General features: G+C 41.0%; 2 protein-coding genes across 2 annotated transcripts in view; both read left to right on the forward strand.

Annotated features, from left to right (window-relative positions):
• Positions 1-20,651, forward strand: part of plxnb1a (plexin b1a) — a 259,098-nt gene that overhangs the window by 74,052 nt on the left and 164,395 nt on the right. The gene's annotated exons all lie outside the window — the stretch shown is intronic.
• Positions 1,562-20,043, forward strand: LOC311017167 (SRSF protein kinase 3). Its single transcript, XM_084015344.1, has 13 exons — positions 1,562-1,699; positions 1,873-2,027; positions 4,226-4,317; positions 9,038-9,146; positions 10,193-10,280; positions 11,873-11,960; positions 12,240-12,346; positions 12,558-12,714; positions 12,968-13,044; positions 17,899-18,006; positions 19,402-19,471; positions 19,601-19,693; positions 19,789-20,043. Exons 2-13 carry the CDS (start codon positions 1,978-1,980, stop codon positions 19,971-19,973), a joined length of 1,224 nt encoding a protein of 407 aa, XP_083871470.1. The 5' UTR covers positions 1,562-1,699; positions 1,873-1,977; the 3' UTR covers positions 19,974-20,043.

The raw sequence follows: 20,651 nt of genomic DNA on the forward strand, positions 1-20,651 counted from the left end.
GGACCTTACTCACTACCACCGCCTCCTCTCTGACTTCACCTCAACTGGTTCGACAGCTAAAGGTCAACTCTTCTGCCTCCAACCCCAGGAAACTCTTCTCCATGTTCTCCTCCCTCCTCACCCCTCCTACCCCTCCCCCTCCTTCCTCCCTTACTGCCGATGACTTTGCAACTTACTTTACCAAGAAAGTAAATGACGTCAGCTCCTCATTCACTCCTATAACCTCCCAGAAAACATCTCCCCCAACTCTCAACTCTGATGGTCTTACCAGCTTTACCCCCCTCATCTCTGAAGACGTTCACGCACTTGTTACCTCTAACCGTGCCACCACCTGCTCCCTTGACCCAATTCCCTCCTCTCTTCTCCAAGACATCTCACACGACATCTTGCCATTCCTCACCACCCTGATCAACTCCTCCCTCACCTCAGGTGTCATTCCAGCGGATTTTAAGACAGCTACCGTGAAGCCTCTCCTTAAAAAACCCACCCTAGACGCTACTGACATCCAAAGCTACAGACCTGTATCTCTTCTTTCATTCTTCTCTAAAACCTTGGAACCTTGGACTGCTCACTCCACCGAGACGGCCCTCCTCACAGTGACTGAGTCCCTGCGAGACGCCAGAGCCTCATCCCACTCCTCTGTTCTCATTCTCCTTGACCTATCTGCTGAATTCGACACAGTCAACCACCAAATCCTCCTCTCCACCCTGGCTGAACTTGGCATCACTGACTCTTCTCTAACCTGGTTCACATCATACCTGACAAATCACACTTTTCAGGTCACATGGAATGGCTCTATGTCCAAACCCTGTTCTCTGGACATGGGTGTTTTAAAAAAAAACTCAAATAAGAACTAATATTAAACAGCAATGTATTTCTGTCAGAGGTGTTAACCTGTGGAATAACTGTGATGATGAAATAAGAATGTGTAGTTCGATTTCCTCTTTCAAAAATATGTTTAAAACCAAAGTACTAAAAGAAAATATAAATTTGTTGTGAAAGTAAATGCTTGTTTGATCTAAATCCTTATGGTATAACTCAGACCATGTAGTCTAGAAGTTGTCTTGTTGAATTTCTTTTCTCATTCGTTTTGGTAAAAGGGTAGGCATAATAAGCATGAGCTTCAGCCTACAACTTTTCGATTAGCACTCCTCATTGTATTATGTATATGTGTATATTAAGTAAATTCCATCTGTTGAGAAGGGAGGGGGAGATGAAATGCTAATCGAATAAACTGAACTGAACTGAACTTTACCAGTGCCAAAAACAGGTCATTGGTAATGAGTGGTGGAGTGGATCTGGAATCTGTTACTTTAAGTTTAGATGCTAATGACTAATATAACAGATGAGAAAAGGACAGGATTGGGTGCCAAATAAATAAAAAAATAAGCTCCTCAGCTGACCTTTGTCTTCATGACTTTATTGTGATATTTGACATATTGTTGGAAGACGGGCATCCCATTCTCAAGCCAGGTTTAGAAAACTGTGGCCTGCAGCCCAAAGGTCAAACACCCCTTGACACAGCAGCTGTCATTCTCTCTCCTCCCTCAGCCTCATGCAATGCTTTTCTCATGCATTAGCCCGTCTGATCTCTGTTATGTCTTCCCCACAGGAGCAGACAAAGAGAAGTGGAGGCAGAGAGACACAGAGACAGTCAGACCAGGAGAGAGTGAAGGACATAAATGACTCAGTGAAGCAGGTAGGACAGGCAGGGGATTTCCATGTTTAGACCCTGCTGACTTGTGTTGCACCCCCAACCCCACCCCCACCTCTCAGCTGCTCAAATGTTTTCAAGTGGTGCAAGATTAAAGGTGCTGCAGTTTCACTTGCTATTGCTATTGTATCTGTATCTCTCCCTGCTTTATGCCAAAGGTTTGACCTCTGCAGGCTGCAGATCACCAACACTTTTCAATTCAAGACACCGGAGCTTTGATTGCTCCACTGGCTGCAGTGTCTGCAGGCTGCATCTGCTGAACCATGCATAGGAGTCCCCGCTCCATGAATGTAGCTGCTCAGCAGAATCTCACGTAAGTACAGGACTTCCTTTATCTGGGATGCTGTTGAAAAAGATTACTCACTGAACTGGAAAAACTGGAAGGAACTGTAATTTAACTGCAGACAGCTTGTGTACCTGAAACACAACTCATCAAAATGCAGCTTGATTGATAAACTTTTCCCCTATGGCCACAGCAATGCAGTGTGGACCAGTTAAGTTAGTAAAGTAGCAAAAAAAGCATGCCGGCAGTAGGCTATTGTAGACATCACAGAGGTGACTTAAAGCTGCAGCTGTTAACTTGAATAAAAATAGCTGTTGTTAAATTTTCTCAAATCGTCCCTCTATCCTGACAGAAGTACAGGCAACCAGGTTACTCCTTCTCCTTTTAGTGCTCCCAATAGCATTTGCAAGATTCTACCGTGCCTGAAGAAAAACAACCAATCAGAGTTGAGGAGTCTCTAACACAGCTGGTAATCATCATGAATGCCAACCACACTAAATAGGCAGTGCTGGTCAAATGAAAATCTAAATTCTCTGATTGCATTGCCTATTTCTTTATCTTGTTGTATGTTTTCAGAAACATATTTTAATGAGCTTTTTAGCTGTAAAATGAGAAAGCTTGCTCCAGTCAGTGATCATTTGACTTAAAACAGACATTTTACAGCTAAGCAGTACAATGAGGACCCATGTAAGTCCTTACTGCAGAACCACAGGTTCAAATCCAACAAGCTGCCCTTTGCTGCATGTTAGCCCCTCTCTTCTCTTTCCTTTCTATCACTATCCAGTAAAGACGTCTTTATTCAGATGGTGGAATCTTGCAAATGCTATTAGGAGCATTAACAAGGAGGAAGAGGAACCCATTTTTTCAGAGATCATCTATATCATTCTACTGTACTTGATTATAGCTTTAAATGGTAGTTTACAGTGCAGACAGGATGTCAAACTGCCAAGTCCTCAAAAGTGTCTCAAAGGGGGGGGGGGGGGGGGGGGTGGATCATCAAAAGTGAATCTTTGAAAGCCGCACATTCTACTAGGTGCAGTAAACCTAAGAACAAGGGTGCTATGTAAACACATTATTCACACATTGAATATGTGGCCCTCCAGCCACACAGAAATCTGACAAGATGTGGCCCAACCTTCACTACAGTAGATACCCAAAGCAGCTGGGAGGAAGAGTTATCAGGTTGCGTGAACATACTGCAAAATGATTTACAGCTGAGTCAGAAATAGTATGACTTCTGATGCTACACACGTATATGGGGTGCCGTTTGTAAAGCGGCTCACGCAACACATTTAGCTTCAAACCACGTTTCAAAAAGTAGTGTGAATTTTTAAACGTCACATTTTACCACATCATATGTGTTCACTTAAAAATCTAATGTCAAAGTTAAATCTATATGTTCAATGTTGAACATACATGTTAAATCTAAATATTGAATCAAAATGTTTAATCTCAATGTGAAATATAAGTCGAAATGTTAAATTGTAATCTACATTTTAAATCTAAATGTTGAATCTAAATCTAAATGGTAAATTTAGATGTGCTTGGTGAAACTAAATATTTAGCTAACAGCCAAATTCACACTGCTGGTTAGCAGAAGTGTTTTGTCTTTGTCTTTAAAGCATCAAATAACAAATTAAAACCAAACTTAGCTGGAGAAAATGAACACTTGAACATACATCAGCGTGATAAGAACTACCTAAAATGAAAGACGATGTGTACTTTGCGTTTTTAATGTCCAATCTGCTAACATGGAGGGGTGGGATTTATGACCTGTAGTGCAGCAAGGATAGCATGGAGAATCTGACCGGCAATGCAGTGTACCATTCTATGGTTATTTGATGTTACAGTATATCTATGGGTATTTGCTCATTATTATACTGTATACAGTATATATTTCATTTTCATATTTACCCCACAATTTAATTTATTTTTTGTGATTTTGATTTGTGATTTTGATCTTGATAAATGCACGCAATCACCCGTCCACGTTCATTGAATATTAATATTTAGATTTAAAATTTAGGTTTAACATTTATATTAAAATTTAATATTTAGTATTTAGATTTAACATTTAATATTTAGATTTAACTTTGACATCTCTACCCAGCTGCCTCCAGCAACTCGACACTGACATACTGAAAACATACTGTATTCAGCGGATGCACAGTAGTACTGCAGGAGACTGTAGCATCAATTTTTCATGTGATATGTCTGCATGTGTGTAGGTCGTCTAGTAACTTTGAGGCCCTAGGATGCCACGAGCAACTGGAGCCAAAGGACGGCCATGACTCTGAGGACCCTGGAGAATACTGTTATGGTACATCAGAGCCTTTTAACTCACTACATCATCTGCAGATATACTCACTCACTGCTGCCAATGTCACCATACCTTTATCCAAGGCTGTTCCATCCAAGCAGTCCATACTAGGTATAGCACTAAACGATTCCTTCATCAACACTCACGTATTCTTTTGTAGCAGCAGGCAACATTTTGCTGTAACTGAACATTTCTTCAACACCAATTTTCTCCTCGATCAAGTTGTGGATACACTAGATTGTTTAAAATTAGACAAGCCTGTCCAAAATATGTAACAACTTTTGTTTGATTCTGATTGGTTTGAAGTCATTGGAGGCCATCAGTGTCAGCAAAAATTTCATTGCAATCCATTCAATTTGTTGGAGGACTGACGGACATTGTGATAGCATGCTTGAATAGAATCACATAACAGTGTTGTACAACAGTTAGTATTGTGTTTCTGTAAACAATGGGACAAGTTGAACGTTGACGTTTCTGAACCAGAACATTTTTCCATAATTACATCTCTTCTCCAACTAGCACATTTTTTTTTCCTGGCAACTGGATTGTTTTCATGGTGATTGAAAAATTGCGACCAAGATGTATTTAGCTGAACATTTTATTGTCTGAATATGCTGTCTAAAAATGCAGTCCGCATAAGTTTTAAGTGCTTCTCATGACCCTCATGGCACCATTCAACCTTTGTTCCTCTCTTATTATATTCCCTTCAACCTGAAGTATCTTTTTGAACCTGCCATGCTGACCTCTTCCCTTCCCTGCCTCATGTGCAGGTCTCTGGATGTGCCTCTTTAAAGCAGATAAACTGCAGAGTATGTCATACCACATATCTCTGACAAAGTTATAAAAGGATAAGGAAGACCTTTCATGTCGTACAAGCATATGCATCATAATGTTTCAGTGTCCTACTGGGGGATTTGAATACTGTATTATTACTATATTATTTGGTGGCTGGGGATCACACGGGGGAGTCATCTCAGTGGCTTTGGACCGGACCTACTCCGTCCAGTGCAAGATTCTCAAGGAGGCTGTCCTCTGCCGCTCCGGTCAGTTTCCTCGCCCAGACCCGGCAGGGAATCATTCTCCTACCCGTGATGCCGCTAGCTGACAGGGGATCCAGAAACCGTCACTCCCCCACCCCCTCTTCTCCCCAACCACGTTAATAATTGCAGATTCTATCATAAAAAACATCCGCTTCTTTAATGCCGCAACACACTGTTTCCCCGAGCCACTGTCCCCAGCATGCTGGACGAACTCCCGGCGCTGCTGAACTCTCTCGAGCCCTCCATCCAACATGTAATAGTGCATCTTGGATCAAATGATTCAACTAGAAAGCAGTCCAAGCTGACCAAAAATGATCTTTTTAGGTTTTTAACAAGCTGTGGAAAGTCTTAATTTCCGGTCCTATTCCAACTCTGGCCCGCAGAGCAGAACGTTTTAGCAGAATCCTGAGCATCAGTACCTGGATTCAGTCCTCCTGCACTGCCCACAATCTAGGTTTTACAGACAATTTTAATCATTTCTGGAATGTTTCTTCCCATTTTAGAGCTGACGGGGGTCATCCGAGCTGGCTAGGTAGCATCATTTTAACAGAAAATATCCTCCACGCTGTCCAATCTGCCACACGTTGACCGGCAGGTCAACCTAACTGTTGACCATCCACGCCCCCCCCCCGGTCAATGATAAGTCTTTTTCGTCGCTCAATACTCCGCTGTCACTCACTACAGAATCTTCCTCTTCTTCTCCGGTTGCTCCTCAGGACATTGTTCACAGTGTTAACCCCCCCACTGTCCTTCTATAGCAACAACACCATCATTGGCCCACTGTTTTAACTGTAAGGCCTCCCCCGTGGAAACGCTCCACTGTACCCAGTGTCAATGCAGCCCATCTCCGTCTGACATCCCACCTCCACCGGGATCGTCGCGGCCCGCCTGTGATTCGGACCATTGAGTGCTCCTCATCACTCACTGCGGAATCTAAAGCCCCCTCCTCTGTGAATATGTCCTTGATAAACGCCCGCTCTGTGGCGAACAAGGTTTACCTCCTCAATGAGCTGTTCTCAAGGGAGAACCTGGATTTTCTGTTTGTGACAGAAACATGGCAGCAGAGCCTTGAATATATCCATTTAAATGAACCGTGTCCTGTGGACTGCTCCTTCATTGGGTCTCCGCATTTGTCTGGCCGTGGTGGAGGACTTGCGTTGTACGGAGAAATTGTTATGCCTGCCAGCTAGTAAGCATCGAAACATTCTCCTCATTTGAACTGCAAATTACAAAGGTTGATAGGCTCAAGTCTTTTTACTGCATCCTTATCTACCGCCCTCCTGGTCCTACTGGACAGATCTGACTTTACAGACTTTCTGTCATTAAATTTGAAAATGTGTTCATTCTTGGAGATTTTAACCTGCATATTGACGATGCTGATAACCGTGCAGCTAATGATATTATTAATAATACTGAATAACATTATCTCAAGCAACATGTAAATGGTCCCATCACACTGGTGGTCATACGTTGGAGCTTGTTTTTTCACTTGGCTTGGATCACAGAATCCGTTGAGATCATATGAAAAGTGATGCTCACCCACATGACCACATAAAAAACAGCCCGGTTTGATTTTGATGTTAACTCAACTGTTTAAGGGAAATGATATTGAACTTTTAATGCAGTCATTCAATGACTGCTGTTCTGTTGTGCTGGATGAAGTGGCTCCCTAAAGTTAAGATCTAAGGCAATCTGCAGCTCTTCTCCTTGGATGACGGACGCTGTTCGTTGTCTAAGAAGGAAGTGCTGCAGGACTGAACACCTGTGGAAATCCACTGGGCTTGAAGTACACCGCCTGTTTCTTGAGGAACACTGCATGATTTTAATAACTTAGGCAACGAAACCAGGACTGCATCCTTGCTGACTTAATCTCCTCCTCTAAGAGAAATCCTAAGGTTTTATTCAGCACCATTATTGTCTCACCTCCTGCCACTGTTGTACAAACATCTTCCCAACACGACTGTGATAACTTTCTCTCATTCTTTGTTGAGAAAGTAAACACTATTAGGTCTAGTATTTAGTTTGGACCACACCTACTTACTGACAGCCTTACTCCATCTATGCCTAGTAGTATTTTTAATTATTTTCAACCCATTATCCTTAATGATCTGTTTGGTATTATCAAGAACATGAAAACTGCTTCTAGCCCCCTGGACTTAATCCCACCTTCATTCTTCATAAAAGTCCTACCCTCCATCGGCCTGCTGAATTAGCTCTTGTCAATGCCTCACTCACTACAGGTTGTGTCCCCTCCTATTTAAGCATGTTATCATACAACCTATAGTAAAGAAGCCCTAATCTTGACCCATCAGTTTTTAAGAATTGCCGGCCAATATCGAAATTGCCGTTCTTATCCAAGATATTAGAAAAGGCTGTGGCTAACCATCTCACAGCTTTCCATGAGAAGTTGTATCTTTATGACAAATTTCAGTCTGGCTTAAGGAAAAGACACTCAACAGAGACAGCACTGTTAAGGGTACATAATGATATACAGATGGACTTTGACACTTGATATTGCTCATTACTTGCTCCTTGACCTTACCTCTGCCTTTGATGCTGTTGATCACTATCTACTGATCAAGAGATTAGATGATTGGTTGGGCGTTTCAGGTACTGCCCTAGACTGGTTCACGTTATCTTACTGATAAGAGTTTTTCAGTTTCATCTGCGGACTTTCTCTCCACAGCCTCACCTCTGTCATGTGCTGTTCCGCACGGTTCAGTGTTAGGCCCCATACTATTCACCCTATATACTGCCTTTGGGTCAGATCATCATGTTTCTTCTGTGCAATATCAGCAAACCAAGGGGTGTGGTCTCCCCTACTGAGTACGAGATGCTCATCCATGCCTTCGTCTCTACCGTATTGACTACTGTAATGCACTTTTCTCTTCACTTAACAATACTGTCCTCCTCCGCCTACAGTCCATCCAAAATGCTGCTGCTAGGCTACTTACTAAATCAAACAAATACTCCCATGTCACCCCTCTTTCCCGCTGCCTTCACTGGTTACCGGTATCCTACAGGATCCAAGTCAAAACACTCACTCTGACATATATAGGGCACTACATGGTCAGACCCCTGCTTATCTTTCTGATTTAATTCACCCCCACAACCCTGCACACTCCCTTAGGTCCAACAATCAGAACCTACTGTCCGTCCCCTGCAGCCACCTAAAGACCTGTGGGGATAGAGCATTCTCAGCTGTTGCCCCCAAGCTGTGGAATGATCTACCCACCCTGATTAGGTTTGCTGATACTGTGGAAGTCTGTAAAGGGCACCTTAAGACCCACTTATTTAAACTGGCTTTTGGGTAGACCTCTGTCTCTGTCTTTAATTTCATGTTTTGTGTGTATATCTGTGTATATGTCATACTTCTGTTTTTTTTGCTTTGTTTTTATTATAACATTCATGCTGTTTGGTTTTACCTGCACTTTGTTTACTGTGAAGCAGTTTGTGATTTTATCTGCAAAAGCGCAATATAAATACATTTTACTTTTACTTACTTACTTTGAATTATTACTCACTGCAGACATGCTATAGCTTGTTATTCATCATTATTGAATTTATGATGCAATAAATAACAATAATGCCACATTTTAGTTCCCTCTCTCTTGGCTTTCTGTATACTGTACAAATATAAATCGTCCATTCTTAGATTTCTAATGTATTTATCTCCTCAGGTGGGTATCACCCGGTCAAGATAGGTGACACCTTCAACAGAAGATACCAGGTGGTTTCTAAGCTCGGCTGGGGATTTTACTCCACTGTGTGGTTGTGTCTGGATCTCAAGTAGGTCTAATTAAGGACTTTACAAAAATAATGGAGGAGGGTCTTATATTTCACTTTTGAAAACACCCTGCTGAGAGGTTTTGTGACTAAACACTACGACATTTATAAACCATAATAAACACAAAAACTAACTAAGATAATAAATAAATTAATTAATTAAAAAAACTGCGGTTGAAAAGTCAAAAAACGACATCCTAACATCTATTCCACAACCATTTTCCTTGACCTTGGGGTCATCACTAAGTCAAGGAAAGATGAGCTGGAGAACTCATCAGGGTTTAGGAAAAGATGACCGCTCTGCTCAAAGAAGCCGACTGCACTTTCAATAAGTTAAGTCATTATAATGCAACAGCTGATGATTGACAGCTGTTGATTGGCGTGAGTCTGCGTTGGCTAAACTACAATGATGGACTACAAAATGCACAATGTCCACTTCTCCCCATGTTGTTTGTTCTATCAACAGCTCCCTTAGTGACAGGCTGTTACAAACAACACTGCTGCCAGTAAATGGCACAGACCAACACTGTTCAATCACACATATCAATATCAATTACAGTGTTCAATATTCCCTTTGTGCAACAATGTGAATGAAACCATTCAGTTATATTTTGCTATGTTTACTTTTATCATTTATTATATGCTATATCCCTTTTTAATAGATGCTTCTTGTTATTGAACTAACTCGCCCATTTACTGCTGGAACACTGTAAATGTCCCACCGTGGGACAAATAAAGGATTATCTCATCTTAAAAGTAAACAGTAGGTCACAAATAATATTTGACTTTCAAGGTTTGAACTGACATTGAAAAAAGGAGTTTATATTATAAATTAAGTTATTAATTGTTTAACTTATCGAGAAGCGGTTGGCTCTATTTCACTTCTCTTTAGAGATGTAATTTTTGTTTATGTTGATTATGAATATTGTGTCTTTTTCTCTCTCTCTCTCTCTCTCATTTGATGCGAACACTATTTTTATGGATTCAGCAGAGAGTGAACAACTCTGTCCTTTATCCAAGCAGATCTGATCTGTTGTCTGTGTTGGCAGGCTCAGTCGACGCGTCGCTGTGAAGGTGCTGAAGAGTGGACCTGGCTTTACCCAGGCAGGACAGGATGAACTTGCTCTCCTACGATGTGTGAGTGACCTGTTGTTTGTGTTTCTCCTCGTTAACATGTCCTACTGTCTCTGTCAAATACTATTTCCATAGAACTAGAAAAGGAGTAGAACAGACATTTTACTGTTTTCCTTGTTGACTAGTACAAAAGATGTTGTCGCCTCTGATATGTTGTCGCCTCTGTCATTGTGGGCGCATCTGGTTTACTGGTTCTACGCCTGGCTTCTACGCCCCCAGCTCAGTCACCCTGCTCCACTCACCTGCTCAACGCCTTGACTTCAGCCTCCGAGCGCTCCCCAAACCCAACAACACCAGCTGCTAATTACTAACTCTGAACTTCATTACCATTTACCAACCTGCTTACTTCCCTGCTGAAGAAAGGAATAATGGTTATTAGCAACCATACCTACTTGTTGTGTGCTTCCATTGGATCCTCACCTGGTCCTTGTCAATAATGCAGCGGAGGCAGGGATATATAGACCAGAAAGGGAATAGGAATCCCTGTTCTACTAAGAATTGAACATTCTCATATTCCGTCATCAGCCATCTCTCTTTCAACCTTTCTCTCTACACTTGTTATTTATGAAATAATTCCCCTCTCTATTCTTCTTGTCATGATTCACATCATCCCCTGTCTGTTCCATGTTTGGTGCATGTGGGCGTGGCCTATTCTCCACAGGCAGCAGGTGATCTCAATCAGCAATCAACCCTCCATAAAGCCTCTGGATTCCCTCCTACTCATTGCCAGATAGTTTTGTCAGTTCAACGTGGTAGAGTGTATATTGGCTCACTTAATATATATACTAGAGATAGACCGTAGCTATAGTCCTGTACTGACTGTTGTATAACCAACCTGCCCAGGGACTACAGGTGGAAAATAGCAAGTTTGTTACTCTAATGTTTAATGTTCTCTGTTTAAAATAAATACAATTACAACTTTATTTTTCAGACGTTACAGCACACCTACCTCATCATGAGCGATAAGACTGAAGTGTTGCCACATGTCAGAAGGACCTCTCTTCCTGGCTGGCTCCATCTATGATCCAAGAAACGCAATACCAATATTTCAACAGAAATAACACACCTTATTCATTGTTTCAAGCAGTAAGTGTTGGGGCGCTCAAATTCAAAAGTGTCTCAAACTGTCAGCTGAATCGAAACGAGGCAGTGTATTGGACAGGTGATTAATTCGGAAAACGAAGCAGTTGCTGCTCCGGACATCATATGTCACATGTTTTTTTGTTTTTTTTTGCACCAAGCAAGCTTTGAAGCAGTGGTTCAATGGAATTGTAGTTCAGGGTTCGAAGCACGTATATTGAACCTTCAGTGTTCGGACATCACTGCGCGCCACAGAGCCGCCATTACCACATGGCAGACGCCACACCAAAGACACTTGCACTCACACTGGTGCCTTCACTGGATCCCGGAACATCATCCCCCCCTGCACTTGCGTTGCACCTTTTGACATTAAACTTGTTATTTAATCGTTTCCCTGTCGTCTGAGTCGTGCATTTGGGTCCAGTCTACGTTCAAACCTTAACACTTCTCCCTGTCCTTTGCACTTTTTGCCTTCTTCCTCTCATCGCTCCACCTCCTCTTCTCTCCTTAATCAGGCTAGTGGTCCTACAAGTCGTCATCCCTACAGTCAAAGGATCGTTCAGCTGCTAGATGAGTTCAAGCTGGCCGGGGTCAACGGGGTCCGTATCCTTTTAATATACACACTCTAAACCTGATACCGAGGGCTGAAGATCATGAGTCTGCTTGTGTGTCTAAAAGAGTCACTAAATGCCTCTATCAAATAGTCACACTGTCAATACCAACTATATTAAAAAAAGTATATATCTCATAATTTGTCTCTGCAATAGCATTTTTTTTCAGAGATGTAACAACAGCAAGCATTATGTCAGTTAATTGAAGACAGTATTGGGCTTCATCATACAGTCAAGACATGTAAAACTGACCTTAATGCCTGGTGGTCAGACATGTGCCTGGTGCTGGAGCTGTTGGGGCCTGACCTGAGAAGCTGGCAGCTATGTTTTGGGAATCCTGGACTAACACAGCCTTCAGTCAAACAAGTACTTATGCAGGTAAAGAACCGCAGGCACCTCAGAAATTAAAGACATATCTTCATTGAACTGGATACAGTATCTGGTGCACTTTGGAGTCTCTTTGTAGAAATATGCTTATTTGTTCTTTTTTAAAACAAGATGGAGGAGACCAGTTTACCCTGATGGAGTCATAGATCAGAAAAAAGAACTGGTTGTATCAAAGGAATTATCATGTTTGTGTTGTCTCTAGGTTCTGCAGGGCCTGGACTACCTTCACACTCAGTGTAAAATCATCCACACTGACATCAAGCCTGAGAATATCCTGCTGTGTCTAGAGCAACAGTCCCACAATGTACCAGCAGGGGACAGCAGCTTCTCCTCTGCTGGGAAAGAGGCAAAGTCCACAGGCACAGTTGCTTTTTATATTGCTACTGATGCTGGAGATTGTTAAACAGTGAAGTGTTAATGCTGGACTGTCTGACTGTCATCATATGTGTGTAAAAAGCCGAGCCAACTTGTGTGTCTTAAAAAGCCTTCTCTGCTCTGTATACACATATTTAAATTGTTAGCGGTCAATAAACATTATTTGTTGTACTGATATGTAAAAATGAAATTGTATTGTAATTTACCCTAATATATGTTTCCTTGTTGTTTTTTCAGAGAAGGAGCAGGTGAACCCATATAGTTTAAAGGAAATCACAGTGAAGATTGCTGACCTGGGCAGCTCCTGCTGGGTGGTCAGTCATTGCACTTTTACATATAATCATTATAATATGTGTCATATTACTTTAGCCAAGCGCTGAATTTGTTTTAAATGTATATACGAGAAGGGTCCATCTGGTAACACTCTATGGTATGGGTACTAACAATTATCATGAATTCATGCATGACTTAATGTTTGAAAAAGCACGAATCAGTTAATGCAGTAGAACCATTGGGAATACACACGAATTTATAGTATCCCATACATGAGTTATAACGATAATTGATGCAGCAAGTGATGCATCTCAATATGGAGCTAGAACAGTCTCATAATTCATAAATGCACACAGAAATTCATAAATGCACAAAAAAGATTTACAAATGTATTTGGGGATTTGTATATACATGTGACTCAAAACACAAATACATTTTCAATGCACACACAAATATGTTTCATTTCATATGTAAGTAAAAAATATTCACATATAAAAAACAAGATTCATAAACATATTTCCAATGCACACACAAATCTAAAAAAAAATCACAAATACATGAATGTTAAAGTATTTGCAATCTTCATCAAATACGCATTTGGGGCTTGTTACATTCATATATGAACTGTTGGACCTGTATTTACAAAGTGCTTTTAATTTGTAAACCTCCCTGCATTTGTGTGTGAAACTTTTGAGACTCCCCTGACGTGACTCTGATCCACAAATGCGTTTTTTCTAAGAGGAGGTTGTCTGTAGCCAATCAGATGTCTCCCTCCTTTACAGCCAATCACGTGAGTGCGTTGCGTTGGAGGGATATGGGTGCTAGAGCCAGAATCGACCTTATTTCTGGAGATAATTTCCCTTCTTCCTGTGCTCCCTGTCCTTATGCTGTATAGATTAGGTGTACAGTTATATAAATATCTATTTTTCTTTTATAAAGAAGCATTTTATGGAAGTAATTTATTCCCTCATTCTGGGGAAGATGAACCGGTGCGGGCGGAGTTGTGTTAGACTTTTGGGGGAGACACTCACGTGATTGGCTGTAAAGGAGGGAGACATCTGATTGGCTACAGACAACCTCCTCTTAGAAAAAACGCATTTGTGGATCAGAGTCACGTCAGGGGAGTCTCAAAAGTTTCACACACAAATGCAGGGAGGTTTACAAATTAAAAGCACTTTGTAAATACAGGTCCAACAGTTCATATATGAATGTAACAAGCCCCAAATGCGTATTTGATGAAGATTGCAAATACTTTAACATTCATGTATTTGTGATTTTTTTTTAGATTTGTGTGTGCATTGGAAATATGTTTATGAATCTTGTTTTTTATATGTGAATATTTTTTACTTACATATGAAATGAAACACATTTGTGTGTGCATTGAAAATGTATTTGTGTTTTGAGTCACATGTATATACAAATCCCCAAATACATTTGTAAATCTTTTTTGTGCATTTATGAATTTCTGTGTGCATTTATGAATTATAAAGACTGACTCTAGATATGGAGAGACTGTTCTAGCTCCATATCTCAATCATGTATTCTTAATAGCTGAGTATGCAGCTAAAGGGGCCAGTGATGCGTGGGTCCTTTCACAAGTGACCCAAAATATTTATTACTTCAGTATTTATATGAAACTTTAGTTAATATTTGATTTGAATAATATGCATACATTTTTTCAAATGACCTGCACTCAAATGACCCAAATATTAAAATGTTTTTTGTTTGACTCGTACCGGCGGATTATTTCGGATCACTGAAAGGGACAGGCCAAAAAATGAAAGAAATTCCAAATGGTATCATGATTAACAAAGCATTACTTGTTCATCTGGTCTATCTTCAACACTGAAAAACAACACATGATTATATATAATTGTCATCCTTCAATAGTCAGTGTATTCAGACATGGATATGGAATCATTACAAATGCAAATTTGATCATGATTTTGGACTCCATTTCAATTATCAATGATAGTTAGGAAAATAAAAGTTGTGTGTATCACATAGTAAGAGCGTTAACCTAATGGACCATTTAAGATAACTGATTTGTATTATTTATAAACTTAAATTGACAATTCAAAGCAAACACAGAAAAATGTTCAAACAGAATACATGTGAACTGCGGTGACTGGTCCCTTTTTTGGCCTGTCACTTTGACTTCAGACTTGCATATGAAGAAGACATGAACATCATTAGTTGCATTCATTTGAATAATACTACTACCACTAATAATAATGATACATTTTATTTATAATGCACTTTTCATTTTGGGGTTGATGTTTGCTGGGCGAGAGTTCCTTGAGGTAGAGTGGAGCATTGCCATGGATGCACTGGTTGGTGAGGAGAGCGATTTTGTAGTGGATCCTGGAGAAGACTGGGAGCCAGCGAAGGACATCTGGAAAGGGGGATTATGTGTTCATATTAAACTGAAGGAAGTTCTGACTCATGTAAGGCCTTAATCTCCTCCAAGGAGGGGGTCAGTGAGGATGGTGGGGACGAAGATGAAGGCAGAGCAGCAGAGGGGGCTGAGTTTTATTCTGAGGTAGAGTTGTGTCATCAGCGTAGCAATGGAAAGATATTCCATGCTGGCTGATGATGCGGCCGAGGCGGAGCATGTACAGGATGAATAGGGTTGGACCGAGGACCGAGCATTGAGGGATACCACATGTGACAGCATGTGTGTTAGGTTTGGCTTCTCCCAAGCTTGCATACTCGGTCCTTCAAGAAAGGTATAATGTGAACCAGTCCAAGGCAGAATGTGATGGTCTTATATTGCAGTAGAGGCGGTTGAGGAGGATGTGGTGGTTGGCAGTGTCAAATGCTGCGGTAAGTTGAGGAGGATGAGAAGCGAGGGAGAGAAAGCATCGGCTGCCATCAGAAGGTCATTTGTGACTCTGACCAAAGCTGTTTCTGTGCTGTGGGCGGAGCGGAAACCTGACTGAAACTGATCAAACGGGTTGTATTGTTGAAGATGGTCCTGGGGCTGAGCAGCAACTGCTTTTTCCAGCACTTTAGAAAGGAATGGGAGGTTGGATATGGGCCTGTAGTTAGCAGGGACTTCTGGGTGGGTTTTTTGAAAAGTGGTTTGATGACAGCAGTTTTGAGGGGGGATGGAACATAGACAGACTGGAGGGAGTGGTTTATTGTTTTTATGATAAGGGGACTGACGGCAGAGAGATTGGATTTCATCAGGATTGTGGGAAAGGGGTCCAGGGGACACGTGGATGATTTCATTTATTTGATGATTCCTTCACATTGCGAAATCTCAGAGAAACAGTGAAGAGGATTCCAGGCTGTGGGCTGACAGAGAGGACAGGTAGTGCAGGGGAACCAGAGAGATGCGAGAGGATGGAGTCTATTTTGGTTCTGAAGAGAGTGATAAAGTTGTTAATAGTGTTCGTCTGTGTTTTATGTGTGTCAGAGGTATAAGGGGATGTTTTATTGTGAAGAAAGACTGCTTAGAGTTTCCAGGACTGTTGTTGATGATGTTTGAGTAGAAATGTGGTCTTGCATCTTTGAGTGACTTGGAGTGGGCTTGTTGATGTTCTCGATAAGCTAGTCTGTGCACTGTGAGTCCAGATGTTTTGAGATGCCGCTCAAGAACACAGCCAGCTGCCTTTTATTTTCATCTCAGAGGGGTACCATGGGGCTGAGCGAAGGACACTGTTCTGGTTTTGATGGGGGCATGGAGATCCAGGAGTCTGCAGAGGGAATTGTTATAAAATTTGACTGATTCACTGTACTTGCATTAACAGGCATGAGATAAGCTTAATTCTTGCACATTCCTGATAGTTCTACATGAAAGTACTACATGAAGTGATTTATGCTTTTTCATGCATTACCATAAAATGTTACCAAATTATCATTATTATTATTATTACATGAATTCACTTCACTGGTGAGAGATGCTCAACACGGTACACTGCTCCAACTCAGGTACACTGCTCAACAGCAGTGTACCTGAGTTGGAGACCAAACAGATTCAAAAGAGGGAACCAAAGAAAGATAATTGCTGAATGGTCAGTCTGGTGTCACTCCCAAAGCATCAAATAATAGTGTCTATTTAAATGATTATTATTTGGACTTTTTTTATAGTACAGGGCGGATATACGGTAAAGTATAACAGGTTGGATTGGTTCCCAGGCCGCTGAAGTAAGGACTCAGCCTTAGTACCTACTCTACCAGCTGAGCTACAGGGAGACCCCAGTCCTCGTGGTCTTGATACTGATAAACAAAGCACCCTTTAGGGGTCTGTATGAGATGCATCAGGCAACTAACTCCAGTAATCCATCCACGTCAGTATTAGACACTCAAATCAATGGCTGTCATAATGGGAGCGAGAAGGACCGCAAAGGGCAGGTGGGAGAGATGGTGGGTGGGTCAAACAAAAAATACATTCACTCAGGGTCAGCATTTATGTTCAGTGAATCAAAAAATGTAGTATTTTTTTAATGACATTTTGTTACTAAAGCACATAACATTTATGTCACAGATGTATGCATTTTATCTCAAGTAGTACATCCATCCATCCATCCATTGTCTTCCGCTTATCCTGTATTCAGAGTCACGGGGGGCCTGGAGCCGATTCAAGTAGTACAGTTAATTAAAAAAATAATTTTGGTTTATAAAGCTAGATATTTGTATATATAAAGGTCAAGAATTCAAACAGTAATTCCAGCAAAGGATCATTTCAATAACCTGGTCCATTTGAACCTTTTAAGGCCCTGAATATTTGAACCTTGTGTTCAGTGCCTTAAAATAGCCATGTCAGAGTAAATTGTTACTTAATGCGACAAAGGAAATTACCACCCAAAGAGCAGGAACCCAAATATGTTGCAAATAACACATATGGTAACGGATAAAAAAAAGAAATATGTCTCTCTTTCATTGGCCAGTACAAACATTTCTGTGAGGAGATTCAAACCCGACAGTATCGCTCACTGGAGGTTTTGCTTGGATCTGAGTACGGCCCGTCTGCTGACATCTGGAGTGTCGCCTGCATGGTGAGGGGAAAAAAAACATACAATATGATGTTTACACTGTGAATTAAATAAACCCATTTATATATAAAAAATATGATCTCTCTCAAAATTGTATTGTATTTTGAATACAATCTGGCTGTATTGGAAGAGCTTATACTGTCTGTCCCACCAGTCAATGGGGGTTCAAGGTAGAATCAGACCCTATTGCTATGGTTTACCATCTGTCTGCAAATACAAAAACCTAACATAAGCTTTAGTTCACCTTTTTAAGATATAGACTATAGCAGTTTGCACAACAATTAAATAAAACAAAGAGTCGAGAGCAACGCTCATGGCTGAGTGAGGATGTAATACTTATTCTACCAAAACAAAAAAAAACAATTTTTTGAGCTTTTATTTTAATAAACAGTGGATTCTTGGCCAGTAGTTTGATTTGAATTGTTGCTCTCTTTTGAGGTGTAATTTTTTTTATTTGTATTATATAATATTTAGAGTACACTGTTAACATTACATTTTTGCTTGGATGTGAGTTTCCAGCATAATACCTATCACTTACCTAATACCCACAGTATTAAAAAAAAAAGTGTTGTAAGCAAAAAGTTCAACATGCTTGGATTTGGATTCATCCTTTGTACATCATGAACCAAATTTCCTGGCGATCCATCCATCCAATCCACCCAACTGTTGAGTTAATTTCGTCATGGGTGCCATGACATGACAACCGCAATAGTCCCTAAAAAGTCCCTTCGGACCGCAAGCCTGTCCAACAGCCCATTATCAGAAAACAAACGTATGGGGCCATCAGAGCAATGGGTCCACTAGTCATACCATCATGAAACAGGCTCTGGATTAAACCCGGGAAACAAGATTCCTTTTTCCCTTTTCCCAGGAACTAGTAAAACAGGAATTGCGAAAAACTAGTCTGATTCTATGTATAAAACAAAATTACTGATATCCAAATATATGCAAAATGTCACAGCCAGAACACGGTGAAGGGCGGCACATACAAGCAGCCTCTTAATGGAAAATAGAATCCATGTCAGCTTAATAGAATTATTTTGAGAAATGTATTTATACAACGAAACATAAATACCACTTCCATGAGCCTGATCCCAGCAGATAGATCACAGGCAATTTCATATAAAGTGAAGTTCAAGCATCATGCAAACTTTGTAATCAATCAATGCATTTATTATATTCAATTTGTGTATTAGAGATGCACAGATTGCGAGTACGGTGGTTAATCCGTTGATCAGATGGATCGGGTCATAAAATTGAACATATTGAATAATTATGGATGGGTTGCAGGTTGATGAAATAATACACTATGAGTGAGGAACATGTTTGAGTGGTTGAGATTGAGATACTTATTAACAACACGTCTGGCCCTTTTAATGTCTTTCTGCATTCTCTCAGGCCTTTGAGATGGTCACTGGAGACTCCCTGTTTGAACCAAAAGCTGGCGAGTCCATTTCCCTGGAGGAAGGTAAGTTAAGTACAGTTTGCCAACACTGACAGAGGCGTGACAAACACTGACACAGGATTAAATTAGATTACACCGTGGCTGCATTGTAGCTGTTCATGTGTGTGTGTCGGTTCTATCTTTTCACTTCAGTCCATATAGCACAGATCATGGAGCTGCTCGGTAAAATCCCACCAGCTGTTGCCTTGTCGGGTAAATACTCTGCAGAGTACTTCAGCCGCAGAGGTAAGAGTGCAACTTCATTGTTTTAAATGTATGTTGTGTGCAAGTATGATGCTATTTGTGAGGATCCCTGTGTAATACTAGTGCGTGTCATCCAGGTGTCCCACGTTGCATTGGTCCACTGAGGCCCTGGAGCCTCTTTGACGTTCTGGTGGAAAATTACCATTTCCACTTGGAGGAGGCCACTGGATTCTCAGACTTCCTTCTTCGCATGTTAGATTACCACCCGGAGAGGAGGGCCACTGCTGCACAGTGCCTCAACCACCCATGGCTGACCTCCTGATAGCATCATAAAGGCCCCACAGTCATGCACAGTCAGCAGCTACACAAATTAAATCTGTGAGATGTTAAAAATGCACTGACGTGTTGTCACCATGACAGTTAACAAAAATCTGCATTTTCTTTTGTACAAGTCAAATTACCACTGAAAACCGTTCCATGTCTGTTCTACTCCTATATCATTTCTATGGGCCTGACACTGCTAGTCACGGGGAAGTTATCAATTGGATGCAAACTTTGAGTGCTGCTATTATTAAGTACAAATCATTGTAGTCATTTCAATTATTTAAAAAATACTAACAAAGCCATTTTTTTACTCACAGCTCTCAAGCTAGCACCGATAACATATTTACTTGTTGTACGGTAATGAACAGCTAGATTAATTCCAGGTCAAATACAGAAAGTAACGTTAAATTGATTTCTATAGCTCAAAAATCACACATTGTTCTAACATGGTTTTAACATCAGTACAATATACAACACTGACAGAATATGGAAAACTCCATTAAAAAAAACCTTAAATCATAACCATTCGGGACACTTTGGGCCCTAGTTTCGTGGCGCAGCGCAGGGTGGTGGAGCTGGCGCAATGCAAGTTTCGACCAGTGCAGCCTTGCGCACAGTGGATGGTGGATAGCCTGAGCTGAGGTGGGTGTGGCGGCGCAGCAGGGGGAGGTGTCAC

The sequence above is a fragment of the Eutrigla gurnardus genome (assembly GCF_963514095.1).
Source record: "Eutrigla gurnardus genome assembly, chromosome: 8".
Classification (NCBI taxonomy): Eukaryota; Metazoa; Chordata; class Actinopteri; order Perciformes; family Triglidae; genus Eutrigla; species Eutrigla gurnardus.